We start from the raw sequence: 15,947 nt of genomic DNA, 5'->3' as shown, positions 1-15,947 counted from the left end.
AACATTTTAAAGCTTGAAATTTCAGCTTTAAAGTGCTATCGATAGTTTTATTAATCTTTTTAGTATTTATATACTATTAATAAAATAGGAAAATTTAAGGGGTGCCTAATAATTTTGTCAATGGCTGTATACGAGCTTGCCCGGATGCGCCAATATTTCGATAATGTGTCTCTCTATATATACAATTTTATACTTATTGCAAGGTAAAAGTGTCGTGCTACTTGATATAAGCATAGAATCTGAGAATATGTAGACAATCTTACAATCTTGTTACCACGCAATTAACAAATAACTGTCCTGTATTTGTGTATACGCGTACAAAAATAAACAGTCGCGTGCGTACAAGTGTGTATGTGTGTGTGTTTATACATACATATACATATAGAAAGAGAGAGAGAGAGAGAGAGAGAGAGAGAGAGAGAGAGATAGATAGATAGATAGATAGAGAGAAATAGATAGAGGAAAAGACAACAGTCAATAACCAGTCACAAAGTACCTTTTAGTCGAGTTAGCGAGCTTCTCTCTACGCTCAGGGTCAGACTGAAACAGACATCATGACGCGTCATTTTTAACGCGATTCATTAACACAGTCGTTGATTGGTAGGTAAGTTGGATAACTTGACAGATTAATCGATCGAAAGAAATCGATAGAGAATCGATTATCCGATAAATTTATCTCGTCACGCAGTATGATGTAAAAGACGAACGCGAAAATTACTTGCAGCAAGATGTGCATACGAGATTCTGATTATCACGTGTCAATGTCGTCATTCATTCGTTGCAACGAGCACTCTCTCACGTCGTTTATTATATTATGTACTTTCTATATAGTATATATATAATTGTATATAAAGCATATGATTCGTAATATATTTAAAAAAAAAAAATATATATATATATATAGATATATATATATAATGTAAATTTATTAATTGTGTGGAGGGAATAAATGTGCCAAAACTATCCGTTTACACATTTCAATGGCAGTTTTCTCGAAGAATATCTCGATATAACTTGGGCAAAAATTATCCATATATAATCCACGTGTATAAATTTATTATTATACACGACTCGTTATTTATAATATCGGTTATAACCTCGACAGTTGGGTTTCCATAACGTGTAAAAAAGTGTAAAAAATCTTGTAGCACAAGTTGAGATTATTTCAAATCGATGTAGAAACAAAGTTTTCTTAATGTTAAGTGTGTCTTGGAAAATTTATTTATTCTTAGTCAAAGAGTTTTGACTATTTATATATTTTCGTCACTTGAATTTTAAAAAGCATTTGTATCTATTGATTTAAGAAAAATGAAAAAGCAGCAAATTTTTCCGTCTGACCTTCAATATCAAATATCTGATAGACAAGTAGACATTTGTAAAGTAAGTATGTGTACCGGGTGTTTTTGGCATATTTATCTAAAAGTGACGTGCTATATCACTTGTATAAGAGAACAGCGCATCGCTATAATGGTTTAATCTTGATCTCCCTGAATTCGATTATATTTGCGAAAGCATATATCTCATGTTTTCATTTAGACATCTGGATGCTATTAGTTGTCCGAGTATAAACGACGATTTTTAATAAAGTCGTGCGCTTTGCTGCGTGAGCTCGATCAGCTTGATTATTTCTCTCTCAGAAGAATGAAATAGTCGTGGAATCTGGAATCGTTTCCAAGAAAAGTATCCATTGGCTTGTATTATATTTTGCGTGCAATCCTTTTTATAAACTACACATTCATATAAGTGTCTGATTAACGACGCGCATATATTTAATTAGATGACGGAGATAATTGTATCGAGCGTTTTATATATATACATATAATTGCAAATAAATCTTTGCAGTGATTAAATTGCCTTTTAAAAGAATAACACATTAAGTCTCGTATAATAAAAGATTTCAAATGAAAGGCAATCGAACGTTATGTTCGAGGCTTCTTATCGATTAAACAATTTACTCATTCGATGCGTCAATAAATTTGTATGATTTGAATTCATCGTACACTAAACACATGGGTATACATCGAAAATATAAAGCTAAAATTTTAACCAAAAATTCAGAGAGTATATATATAAAAGTATATATTGCGTATCAATTGAAATCTCATTTAAAATGCACGGATGACGTAGGATTTTTAATTGTTAAATAAATTATCGCAGGAAAGAGAAAAAAGATGGATTATGATCGCCACTTTAATTTATATTGCACATTTTCAATTTGTTTTCGCGTAAATAATCTTTTTTAAAAGACAGACTTATCAAAAGAGTAATTAATAAAAATTATTTCTTTCTGTTATTATATTAATTTAAATTTATACATGTTAAGCTTTCTTCTCATGTTTTAATTTAATATATATATATATATATATATATATATATATCAATATTAATATATTAATGTTAAACAAAATTGTTAAAAAAATTCAGTTGACTTAACCATTGAATAAATGAATCAAGTTATAATCAGGTTATAGTATTATCATAAAATACGTTATCGAGAGAGAGGAAATATTTATTAAAACATATAACTGATGACAATAAAAAAATAAGTTGAAATAGAATTATATTATTGAGTGCTATGTACAATATAACTTTCGATATAAAAATTTGTATAATAATTTATAATATGTAGTTGATAATATTCTCTTGTAAATATATTTCGATATGCATACATACATATATTATATTTTATAAAAAAGAAACATGATTGTCGCAGAAACAACGATCGCGAATTTCAAGTTTTCTAAGAAATTTGAAGATGCAATTTTTCTTCAACTTGTAATATTATATGGTAAATATATATAAGAAAAAATAATACATTTACTAAGGAATTAACAACTAATCACCCACCACTTGTTGCTTCTTAATATAATCGAGATATGTACATGCAATGTTAATTATCGATGAAATATTAATTTGATCCTCACACTCTCAACGTGAAGCGAAAATGAACGATTGCTTTAAAAGCGAATCGGTCGACTTGATAGATTCCGATTTATTATTATTAGATGTAAGTTAATTAAATAATTAAGATTATTGATCATCAAACATGCGCCCCAGAGCCGTGCACGCACGCGGGAGACAGAGAAAGAGAGAAAGAGAAAGAGAGACAAATGAGGGCAGGAGGGAGAGAAAGAAAGAAAGAAAAAAATAATGAGGGAATCAAGAATCGTGTCGTGTTTTATGGTAACAGAGCGTACCTCCATATAAAAGATTGCTCACGATTCGAAGATCGTTGATATCTCGCTCTTCGATGACTCATTTTAAAAATTGTAGATACGTATATAACGAACGATATCTACATATATCTCAAAAGTATTTATTAATGCGATGCACACGTTATTCGTGATATAATTTATTCTTGTCGGTTGCATATGAAAGGAGTAAAAAAAGGAGGTCTTTTTTTCTTCTCAATACACACGATTTTCATTTAAATCACTCCAAAATTTTGACATTTTAGCTGTTTTCACGAGCTGTGTTCTACTTACGTAGAACTCTGTTTATCACTGATTATAATTTTAAAAATACCTACATTGACAATCTTATAAAGTATAATGTAACAAAACCGAAAAATATACGCGGTCAATTCTTGCAACTTACGTTTACACGAACAATTCTTCCATCTGTTGTAAGGTTGTTAAATAAATTGTCCGAAAAAACTTGTTAATCTATAATTAATATTAGTAGAACGAGTTTGCTCCACCAAACTAATTGTAAAACGGATTCGCAAGAACTGTTCACGTGTATTTTCTTATTTTTTTTTTCTGACGATTTAAGATAATAAGATTTTTTTAGCTAATGTGTGTGCATATACATGTATAATGTATATATACAAAAATTTATATTAGGAAGAAGAAATCGCGTTGAAAGTACGGTTGAAAGAATCCCTTTCGGAATTTTAACGGCGCTAAAATTTAATATATAAAGAATTTATATTTTCTTGTAAAAAAAAAAAAAAAAAAAAAACAAACAAAAAGTCTGTTATACTTATTGTTAATTTTACCGCAACATTTGTAACAGTTACTCAATCTTCGTAATATCAAAGTATTACAATTTATAGATGTCTCGTCCATCCTTCTCATGCAAATTATCAGATAAGAGTGAGATTTTCGAGTAATTCGCAGCTTCGGGTAAAAGTAGGCTTAAAAAAAAATTTGAGAAACCCGGTGAATACATACCCGTTTGCGAATGCGGAGATTCTATCCCACGATGTCCATCCTCCGGCCTAAGAACCGATGAAAATGTCGGCGCGCTCGAAACCGAGACTGTCGGCGGCTTTTCAGTCTTATCGTTTCTTATTAATTGATGAACCGGAGGTGGGCCTGCGCATAAAATAGTGCATGGACACGGATTGATTTTTAATTGATAAAGCAGTGCCGTCAAATCCATTCACAATAACGTGAGACGAAATCTATTCGTTCAATTTAATCGCAGCAATAAAAATGGAATAAATATATGAGGGATGGGAAACTACTTACTTTTAAAAAAATAACTAGTTATCGTTATCGTTATATACTTTTTTAATGTTAAAACGAGATGAGAAATTAAATGAAAAATATACTTTTATAATATATTTATTACAAAAATTAATAATTAAAATTTTTATTTTAAATTTGTAAAACCATAAATAATAAGGGAAAAATTTTAAAACACGCAATATAAATAAAAAGATTTTTGTTTGCATTAAGTTTATAAATATAGTCAAATACACGATATATATTTCTTGTGTTCTCATACCTTTAATATGATAATTTTAAATTTATATTATAAATATCTGTTGATAATTGAAGATTGAATAAACGAAAATAGAAAATATAATATATAATAGAATAAATAGAAAATAGGTTCCAGATATAAAAAGTAACTGTTAAATTCGTAACCGTTACTAAAAAAGTGTTACTAAAAAATAGTAACGTCGTCATCATTTTGTTGCAAAAAAAAAAAAAAAAAAAAAAAAGTAACTATAACGCGTTACTTCCCAACCCAGGAATATAAATACATATACATATATAGTAATATAAAACAATTCGCCATTACATATGTAATTTGGATTTGGTATATTTGCCTTATTATTTGTGTGACGTTATTATTAAGTTGTAATGTACGATTGATTGCGTGCTACACTTCATCTCGTCAATATAAAAGGGGAATATATGTATTGGCTAAAAGAAACCGGGAATATACTTGGCAACAATCCAGATATGCTTATTGGTAAATTCTTTTTTTCCGCGTATACGTGGTATTACGCTTGAAAAAATGGTCATTTTGTTTTCATTGTAAATTTCATCCGTTTTGCTTATTGGCACCGATTTCTGCATATATTTTGCCGCATAAAATTAACATTGTTTGTTGCACAACAAGATTTAATATCACAATATAAATATCTCTTTGGCATCGTTCCTTCCAGTTTTGTCCCATCTCTTTAATTGTTTATTTCTTTTCTTCGTCTTTTTACATATTTCATTTTTAAAAGGACAGTATTGATTGAAAAAATTATGAAGCGACTATCGAAAGGTTAACGATTGGGTAAAAGCGATGTGGAAAGCACTTGGGAAAAACAACTAAGTAATTGCATGTAAGATATGTATACAACTACATCTTTATATTTTCTCCCACATATTTTAATTCAGTCCTAAAGTTTCGACAGTTACGTCGGATGCAGATATTTATGAAAGAATTTAATGAAAGAAATGAATTCGCGAGATGGCGGAGTAATAAATTTATTCGAGGACAATATAAATAACTGCAAGATACGTGAAAATAATTAGTCGGGAAACACGACAGACGCGTGATTTCTAGATACATGTATTCGTAGACGCTGAAGAGAAAGAGATTAGAGCGAAAGCGAAAGAGGATTTTTCAATTTTGAAAATTTCATACTCAATTTTGGAAATTTTGATTGTGGACTGGAGGGCGAAATAATAACCGATGTAGGTGGAATAAATAATTGTCCGCGGCGCGGACAATTTAAAATCGGCATCGGCGAGTCCTTTTCGCTTTTGCGACGTGAACTAGTTTAACGAGCCTGGGGGACATGGACGATAGCGCGGCTAGCGCATTCGACCCCGACTCTGTCTACTAAAAATAAGGGCAAAGGCAGATTTTGAAACTCACTGAAGCTAGCCGCCGGCTGAACGTGATCCGCGGTCGTCGCTGCGGATGGAGGGGTGTAGCTGCTGCAGTAGTACGGCGGGTGCTCTATTTTGATCGCGTTTATTTGAGGCTGCATGTCGCTGAGGTCATGCAGTATGGACGCTGAAACCAGACACACATTAGCACGGTTCCTAACGCCTTGCTACGTGCCCGTCGCTTTTCGCTTGCACTCTGCCCGCGGCACAATTCGCAAAAACAATTCGCAATCGTCCAAATTTTTCCGCCACGCCTTTCCGCGATGCTCTCGAAAGAAAGGGCAGAAAATTTTCCCTCGACACACATACGACATATGATGGATCGATTGAATTTAACGCGCTCGCGCGTCTCTACAAATGAGACGATCGAATGAAATCGGTGAAATTGTCGCGTCGCGTCGTTGCAATTTACCACCCAATGGCGTATTGCCATTCGTTTGTTACGATTGCCAATGACGAGTCGACAAGCAGGAAAATTCGACTTATTCCAAAAGGGTAACGGCCCGTTTCAAGAATTTCATGTTGTAAACTTACCTTGAAATTATATGTCACGCGGTATCATTATATGTATGTATGTATGTATGTTTGTATGCATGTACGTACGTACATATATATTACGGATATATATATATTTCTTACAGATATGATAACAATGTGATTGAAAAGAAAGAAATACATATGTATATCAAGGTTTGTAGCTATCAGGATGCTTTCAAAAGGTCTTTCACATCGGGCTGTTGGTCACCTTTCGAAAGCATCCACCAATCGCAAATGTATGTACATGGACGATCTCGACAGAATTCAGAAAATACAGAATATAGAATATAGAATTTGTCAGATAAATACGCGATACTAATAATTTTAATTGCATGCAATCAATGAAAGAGACTCGTTTTCGAATCTGTGAGAAATATAGCGTCGTACCTTTTGAAAGCATCCAGAGCTCTTTGGAGCTGAAGACACCTGTCGCAAGGATCGTGTCATTGCAGACAACACCGTTATATAGTTCATGGTATCCTGTACCTGGGAACAAAACCCAGCGAGTGATGTTTAATATCCGCTTACATATAGATCCGCGACCCGGTGCACATAACGAGTTTGGATTTGTGTATCAAAGTTTCATTCTCGATAACCGCCAACCCATAAAAACATATATATATATATATATATATATATATATATATATATTACGTGTATTACGAATATTTCAAATTAACGGAACAAGTATATATATAATTACGCGAAAGGTAAACCACAAAATTACGCAAGTACCTTTTCGACGTCTATCTTCCTCCTTGTTAGCGTTGCAGATACCATTTAGAACTTCTGCAACAGAAAAGATGAGACCAAATGCGTTTAAATAATTAATAAATTATTTATTTAAAATGGGGACTGGAATGGCGCAAGAGCCCTCTCCTTCCCCTTCCCCCCCCCCTTTCTCTCTCTCTCTCTCTCTCTCTCTCTCTCTCTCTCTCATGATTCTTCGGAATTTTAATATTTTGAATATTACACGCCGAGTCTTGTAATATCAAAATATTCATATGAAAAAAATTACATAAAGTTATTCTTTCGACGAAAAGCGCGTTTTCGCTCTGTCGCACGGTGTTTTATACCATCGTGTTTTACGCAAATCTCATTACGCAACGTATCACCGAAATACTCGAGGGTCCGGAATGTACGGCGATTTCTCGAGGATCGAGAGGGGTAAAGAGAATTGCTTTTTACACCGGGAGAAACTTGAATTTTGCAAGTAAATATTATCATATTAAAAACGTAATAAATTTCTGCTTTTACGTTATGTATACAGAGAATTTTTTTAAACTTTCTTCTTCCTTTACAAACGAAGCAGGACAATCAAATGTATTGTTCAAAAAAGATTATAAAATTTAATTTGTTTCTCCTCTCTCTCTCTCTCTCTCTCTCTCTCTCTCTCTCTCTCTCTCACTATTTCTAAGCATTTGAAAATTTAAGCTACATGTGCTTAAAATAACATAATGTCAAAGACAAAGAAATTTTGTTAAACTTGTCTAAGCTAAAATAGGTGTGTTTGTCGCGAAAGAAAAGGAGAATCTTTTTAGATAGAGATCGCTTGAAAACTAAAATATAAAAATGGCTCTCTCTCTCTCTCCCTCCTTCTGTCTCTTTCTCTCAGTTTTTATCGCTTGGCTCTCTTGTTAAACGAATAGACTCTAATCTTTACCCGAGATTCGCAATTATCTACTCTACTTTCCATTTAGATACAATGGCCGTATCGTATTCGATATTCGAAAATCAATCGAACGACATGCAAGGATTTCGCACAGGTACAAAAATATTCAGGTATTTTCAGTGGCATGAAAGAAAATCAACGTATAAGCGAAGCTCTGTGAGCTCGCTAAAGATGTCCGTTGCCTATTTATTTATAGAGCGAGCATACAGCGGCAAGCATGGTCACGCGCTTGCGTGCACATTTTCTCTACACGTTCATTCGCGCTCGCGCGCCACGTAAAAGACACACGCACACACAGTAACACACGATAATATATATCAAAACATGCTCGGAAATTTTATTGTGCCGATATAAATACTTTAAGCACTCTATAGGAAGAGCACTCGTCGGAAGAAGGATTCTTTCCAAAAAAAGACGAAAAAGACGAAAAAGACTGTATATTTATCTCTCCGTATTTTAGATTAAATGCAATTTTGCGTTTGTCTATGCTCACACTAACAATAAGTAAATTATAAATCAAACTTTTGTGAGATGAACAGGAAAATATAAAAATCAAAAGAATATCTTGGCGCAGCACTTTTTTTTTGTATCGTACGTTATACCGATATTATATATATTTTTTAAAAATTGAATCAAAGTCATATACAGCATGTAAAGAGAGGATCTCTATATATGTTTGCCGCCTCTCGCTCCACATTCTATCGCTATCGGTCAGTCGTGTTCGATGTCGTTTCATTTTAGCCGATTGTTCAGAAAATTCGAGTGAGAGGGCTCACGCGTCACGTCGTCACTTTAATAACTTTATTACGCGACACTTGCCTCCCGAAATATACAAAGTTTCGTCAACTACGCTCTTCGCTCAGTTTAATAGCATGTTCTATTAAAGGACTATCCACATCTACTGGAAACTACATTTAACTATACTATGAAATATATTTGTCGTAAATATTTTAATTGTAAAACACAAATATAAAATAAATATTTGCAAATATTTGATAGATGTACGGTTAATTCATCGGAAATCATTGATTATCATGCATTAATGTTGTGCCGTATTCCCTTTTTGGGATTTAAAAAGTATGTAAAGAATGTAAAGAAAAGGGAATCAAGCTGGTTGAAAATGCTCTTTCGAGCAATCTTTGGAAAAGAAATGAATGATTAATCGTGAATTTCTCTTACCGTGACTGGTGATAAAATTTGCGAGATAGAGATCCAGCTCCCGGACGGAAACGTTGATGTGATAAGGATTGACGCAGAGTCCTGGTTGCGCGCACTCGGCAGTCTTCTCTAACCGTTCTCCGTCCGTCGATTCCAATGGAATTGCCTTGAAAAGGATCACCATAACTAGGTCCAACCTCCATACCTATCGAGGAAGAAAATGAAACGTTTCTTGCCATCACCGCGCGGATTCTACGACAAGATTTCGACGAATTTCGAAATCTTGTCGTTCGTCAACTGCTGCGCGTTAAACATTCCTACTTTTTCATTTGCGTGTTTGTTTTAATAAAAAGAGACGGAAAACGAGTCGGTGGAAAAAGGACGACAACGACAATGACGATACGGAGCATGGAGAGATCTCGACGTACCTTGTCCGCTTGACGAAGGCAATCGATTCGACGCATTTTGCCCTTTTGATCAGGATTGCTTAAAACACACATCGCTGGTCTTTTCCCCGTAATACTTAGCACAAAGTCCTCTCGATATTCTTGCGTGATATCCTTTCGTAACTTTCCGAGAAGCCGCGAGGCCCATTTCTGTTTTACTTCCAGCTTCTCGTTCTAGAGGAAGAAAAGAGCATTTATAGATCGCAAACAACACGAGTAATTATTCGCTCCAATTATCTTTTTTTTTTTTTTTTTTTTTTTTTATATAATGAAATTATTTATCTATTTATTGCCCTAGAAACTTACATCAATTTGACGTAAATCACTTTAAGTTCAGTTCTTCTCCCCATGTACTCAATATTAATAATAAAATATATTTATCACATTTCGGTACAATCTTTAATTTTAAAACATTGCGTTCTTAGTGCTCTGACCGCCAATTATTATTACTAACGTCTTTATCTATTTATTTATTTATTATACATTTGAATTGCTAATAATTTTATTAAACTGAATAATATTATATATTAGAAAAATGCGTATCGACATTGGTCCCGTGACTTCAAAAAATATTTTGCTAATGTAGATAGATTTCTAGATGTCTCGATTAAAATTTATCGCTACTTTTTGTATCTGTTAGAATTTAGAATATTGTCACCTATTTTTCACCTACAGAATTTATAGCAGCAATATTCTAGCAATACCTCTAGAAAATTTACATCCCATCGCCAAATATTAATCACAAATATAATTGTCCTTGACAATAGGCATCGCGGACAAATTTTCTGTCTAAATCTTACACTAATAGGACGGATATAAATTCTGTCTCTGTCATTTAAATTGATTACGTGCAAAATATATGCAGTATCACTATATATATAACTGTATTTGCTAATAATTTATCCGTATCACTTAATTTTTTACAACTGGAAAATGTTTGTTCGAGTTGCAAGATTATTTTTTTTTTTTGAGTTAATATAAAAACAATTTATGATCCATGAAATATACGAGGTACATTAAAAATTTTTTAAATACATAAAAATTTTAAAACTCAAAATAAAAATATAGATATTATAGTTTCCTACATTTAATTTTTGTATATTTATTTTATAACACATAGTCAAATGTGTCTGCTTATGTCTACACTCCAAAAAACATTTTGCTAATATAGATAGACTTCTAGATGTCTCAATTCAAATTTATCGCTACATTTTCTATCTGTTGGAATATTGTTTGTCACGTATAGAATTTATAGCAGCAATATTCTAGCAGTACCTCTAGAAAATTTAGAATCCCATCGCCAAATATTAATCAGAAATATAATTGTCCTTGACAAGATAGACACTACAGAAAAATGTTCTGCCTAAATTATATACACTAATAGGACGGATATAAATTCTGTCTCTGTCATTGAAATTGATTACGTGCAAAATATATGCAGTATCACAGTATATATATAACTGTATTTGCTAATAATTTATTCGTTTCAATTAATTTTTTACAACTGGAAAATGTTTGTTCAAGTTGCAACATCATTTTGTCGATTGATATCTTTGCGTTATAATTGCGGGACAATTGGAAAGTTTTCTCGATGAGAAAATTTCGTCGAGTTTGTAAAGCTTGTAACGAGAATAGCGACTAGCGACAATCTCGAAGAGGGACATGTTTCGGGCGAGCGATATGCAGCGCACGCGTGCGACCCTCGTCACACTCGGAATAGCAAATACACACGCATGCATAAGATCCCTGAGAAATGCATTGAAAGTGCGTGGAATGCATCAGAGAGAATGCTCCGCGCGATCTATCTCGCCTAGCCCGTTTTTGCTGTGCACGTAGGCACACACGTTCCGTATTCCTTTCGTATACGGCAGGCAAAAAATTTCTTCTAGCTCACCGAATATCGTCGTCGCCTCGCCTCGCCATCGTAATTCGCCATTCGATGTTCCTCAATTCTAAGGGTATCATCAAAAATATCGCAATCTTATGCGTTACAGCTGATTATGGATATAGTCAACGTTTTACCACTGACTATCTTTTTCTTTTAATATTAGTAAAAGATGAAAAAATTGAAAAAATAGTTACGTGTATGTGTAATAAAAAAAAAAAAAAAAAAAAAAGAAAAAGTACAAACATATAAACAGAGAAATTAAATTTGAAAAAAGTTTTAGCAGAAAAAGAAGGAATATTTTGATATTTTCCAATCTCTCAATGATTAAATTAATAATTATATCCGTACGTATAAACACAAAATTGATCGGCATTAAGTGCGTGGACTAGAAAATTTGGCAGAGCCAATTAATCGCAAGTGTGTAACAAGTATATATATATATGTATACCGAATAAACGGCAATAAATAATAAATTGGCAATCGTTTGGTGTTTACCGTAGCAAAACGTATGCGGCATGTGAATAGAAAGAGTAGAGAAGAGCCTAGAAAGAGTTTGCGAGAAAACGTATGCGAGCCGACGACGACGACGACGACGACGACGACGGTGACGGCGACGGCGACGTTCCGACATTTCCGCTGCGCGTGCGAATAAAATGTCAGGCACGTTTTTGCGCGCATTCGCGCGCGGTTTTGCTCGCGATGCGCCACGATGCGCTTGGAGAAAGCGTGGCTGCGTGGCTGCGTGGCTGCGTGGACACGCACTTGCGGTGCGGCGCGGCGCGGCGCGGCGCGTCCTGCGTGCATACTCGATATCATGTATGCCGAATGCGAAGGAGAGCCTTCGTGTTCACGAGAATTGTGCTCAACGAGAGAGCGTGTAACACCGTGACATGCGTACGCACGCACTACCTTTCCAAAGGCGCGGCTTTGCTCGATATGACTTGCTCGCGTCAGTGATTCGTGATTCGCTTTTTCTCCCCATCTCTGCTTTCGCGCCTCCAAGTCTGCGACGAAAAAAAAAAAAAAAACTTATTCATTACGCAACCACCTCGCGAATCAATTTTATTTCACGTTTTGGGTATTTTGTTCGGCTACATACAAGATAAATCTTAACCGCCTCGTAACCGAGCTATGTTCGATGACACACATGTACACGCACACCTGTCACACAACAGCTGCTGCCAATTTATTTCAGATTAAATATGAAAACTCGCGCACCGATTCTTCCCTTTTCCTCTCCTCGCCTCTTCTCCTCTCTCTGTCGCGCGCGCGCGCGCGTATAAACGTAACTACTCTAGAAATATACTATTATCGATATTTTGTCATATTCCAATAAATGTTGATTATCTCTAAAAACTCTAGAAAATATAACACTTTTAATATAACATTGCAATTATCATTCCTTTCAAGAGTATTTTTTTCGTCAATCTTACAATTAATATTTAATTCTCTCTCTCTCTCTCTCTCTCTCTCTCTCTCTCTCTCTCTCTCTCTCTCTCTCTCTCTTTCTCTCTCTTTGTAATATTTTACGATAAACTTAATAATGCTATTTTAAATCGCATCGTCAAAACATTCTATGTCAACGAGCTATTTTGCATCGTGAAAAATAAAGTGCAGACTGCATTGTCAATCTAATGGTAAACGAATGCATAATTTGCATTATCAAGATGCACATTTTCTCGAAAATGTTGCAATATGTCATATGTTCGATAATGCTGGGACAAGGGAAGAAAAAGCAGAGAGATGGGGAAAGAAGATGAGTTTTCTCATAAATGTATGGCCGAAAATCACAAACACACACACACACACACACACACACACACACACGCGCGCGCGCGCGCGCGCGCGCGATATCTAGCTATTGCAGATAATAACAACGTCGTTGTGCAACACAGACAGAGATGAAATTTGTTGCCACGTAGTATCCACACAAATCAATAGAAAATCAAAGCGTCGCATTCGAGGTCAGAGACTAGATCAGCTCGGAGACTAGATTGTCGTTCGATGATAAGAATAGAGGTGCATGGAATGAAACGAAGAAAATTCCAAGTGGGGTAGAGAGACCGGGAATATATTTATTAATTTGGCAAGCTTCCCGACCAGTGTATATCTGCCGACCCTTTACGTTACTACGTTATGACGCGAACAAAGCGACTCTGCGATTTCTTTATAGGCAATTCCGAGGTCTACGTAGAATACTGTAAATATTATAGCCCCTCGAGAGAGTCAGCCCATAAGGACACGGACTATCTTTCCGGAGCTCCGAACCGTCGCGTCGAAAGTACAACGATTGAAATTGTCGTATATTTAGATTTTTGTGCAATCGTGTCTCCTTATTAAGTCGTTCTTTCCTATTTTTTTTTTTTTTTTTTTTTTTTTTTTTCGCAGTCTAAAGTTTACGTTTACGAAATGTTGCATTTGTATGAAATATTCAAACATCTCGAGATCCGTTCAATGCTTTTTACTTACATATATAATCGCGCATAATATATATATGTGTGTGTGTGTGTGTGTGTGTGTGTGTGTGTGTGTCGAACGTGTTACAACGTTTGTAACATTAATTATAGATACATTTTACAATAAATATGTATATCTATATCGGAAATTAAAACGCGTGTTGACAGAGAGCGATTTCACTGACAATTACTGCTACATCGATTATCCAATAATCAATAAGCGAAACGGATTAACGCGTTTATTAATTGGCGATGGAAAAATGAAACGCGCGGAAATTTATCGTAATCGCGCCTTTTATCGTAAATCAAAATGTCGAGAATGGAATGTACAGAATTCGTAATACAAGAATTATTTTAGCATAGGTGGAGATAATGCCGATTGTTATCCTCTTCACGACGAATGGATTACAACGTGCAGAGCGTATTGAGACAAATCTGCAATTACGCCATATATATATAGTTTGGCTAACGAGCCGGAAAAGGTGACAATGCGAGCGACGAACGGAAGGGGGAGTAGCGAAGGGAGAGTAGCGCCGCTAGTTTGCATAAATTTAGGAAATACAGGGTAGAAAATCGATATCTGCATAGAGATTATAGATGGTGGTTGGTAGGCGCCGCGTAGCCGCAGCCTCCGTCGCGACGGCGTATGCGCTACATGTCTACGTCCTCCCCAACACCATTTTCGACCGCCCTAAACCGGCCATCCCTCCCTCCCACTCTCATCCCTATTGCCGAAAAGTTGGTGTGCACCATGCACACCAGTGTAGCGGATACTTCTCGTGGATGGGTGTGTTGGTGCTGCACCCCTTCCTTCCTCCCTCCCTCTCTCTCTCTCTCTCTCTCTCTCTCTTTCGATCCACCACGACCCTTCCAAACCCTCGGTCGGGCCACACACATACATATACTCTTCCTTCCTTCCTCTTACGAGCGACGCGAGGGACGAAGCGAGGCGAGACCAGGCGACGCGCCGCGCCGCGCCGCACCGCACCCCCTCCCCTCGCTCTGGTTTATCCCCGTCTATCCATCCATTGCTCACGTTCTCTCTCTTTTTCTCCAATTTTCCATCTCTTTTGCTCTCTCTCATACTACGCTCGCTCGTCTCCCGGTCTCTCGCAATGCCGTACACCCGAATTGAAGTAGTCGATATCGTACTGCGGTCTGTCTCGAAATTAAGAGAAAACGACAGACCTGCGTCGCGCGTAGTCTAGCTCCTATATGTATGTATCTTTCTCTCTCTCTCTCTCTCTCTCTCTATCTCTCTATCTCTCTTGTTATTTTATCATACATTCGTATTCCTTTATTACTTTCTCCAACGTTTATTAATGTTCCACGCTACAACTTGAAAAGTACACGTTACGATTCACCCTTTCTTTATATCCATTCGGAGAATGCGAATTAGAAAAGAAACTCTTGCACGCAATTCATATTCTCGCATCGCTCAAAAGAGAAAGAGGGAGAGAGAGAGAGAGAGAGAGAGAGAAATTCAAAACATACTTATGTTCCTTACATCATATTACATTCTATTCCGGCAAGCAATTGCGCTTTTACCTCGATCAAACTTCCCTTTCATCCCGCAAAGTAAACTATGTTGGAACAACACCTGTCATATCTTTATAGTTAACCGCGTGTATAAAGAGAGAGAGAGAGACAGAGAGAAAGAAGAAA

At 35.5% G+C, this 15,947-nt stretch overlaps 1 protein-coding gene across 10 annotated transcripts in view; it reads right to left on the bottom strand.

Annotated features, from left to right (window-relative positions):
- Nfi (Nuclear factor I) overlaps positions 1–15,947 on the bottom strand; it is a 34,984-nt gene that overhangs the window by 12,113 nt on the left and 6,924 nt on the right. For 8 of the 10 annotated variants that reach the window (XM_072895895.1, XM_072895898.1, XM_072895901.1 and 5 more), the window contains 6 exons: positions 9,921–10,112; positions 9,514–9,697; positions 7,398–7,451; positions 7,050–7,148; positions 6,112–6,252; positions 4,176–4,319 (listed from right to left, as the gene is read on the bottom strand). In XM_072895895.1, coding sequence (XP_072751996.1) covers positions 4,176–4,319; positions 6,112–6,252; positions 7,050–7,148; positions 7,398–7,451; positions 9,514–9,697; positions 9,921–10,112 — 814 coding nt within the window. The remainder of the gene's footprint in view (positions 1–4,175; positions 4,320–6,111; positions 6,253–7,049; positions 7,149–7,397; positions 7,452–9,513; positions 9,698–9,920; positions 10,113–15,947) is intronic. The other 2 variants (XM_072895896.1, XM_072895903.1) reach the window with 2 other exon arrangements.

Source organism: Anoplolepis gracilipes, chromosome 7, assembly GCF_047496725.1.
Source record: "Anoplolepis gracilipes chromosome 7, ASM4749672v1, whole genome shotgun sequence".
Classification (NCBI taxonomy): Eukaryota; Metazoa; Arthropoda; class Insecta; order Hymenoptera; family Formicidae; genus Anoplolepis; species Anoplolepis gracilipes.
Note: the sequence above shows the minus strand (reverse complement) of the source record. Positions and strands in the feature narration are given on the sequence as shown.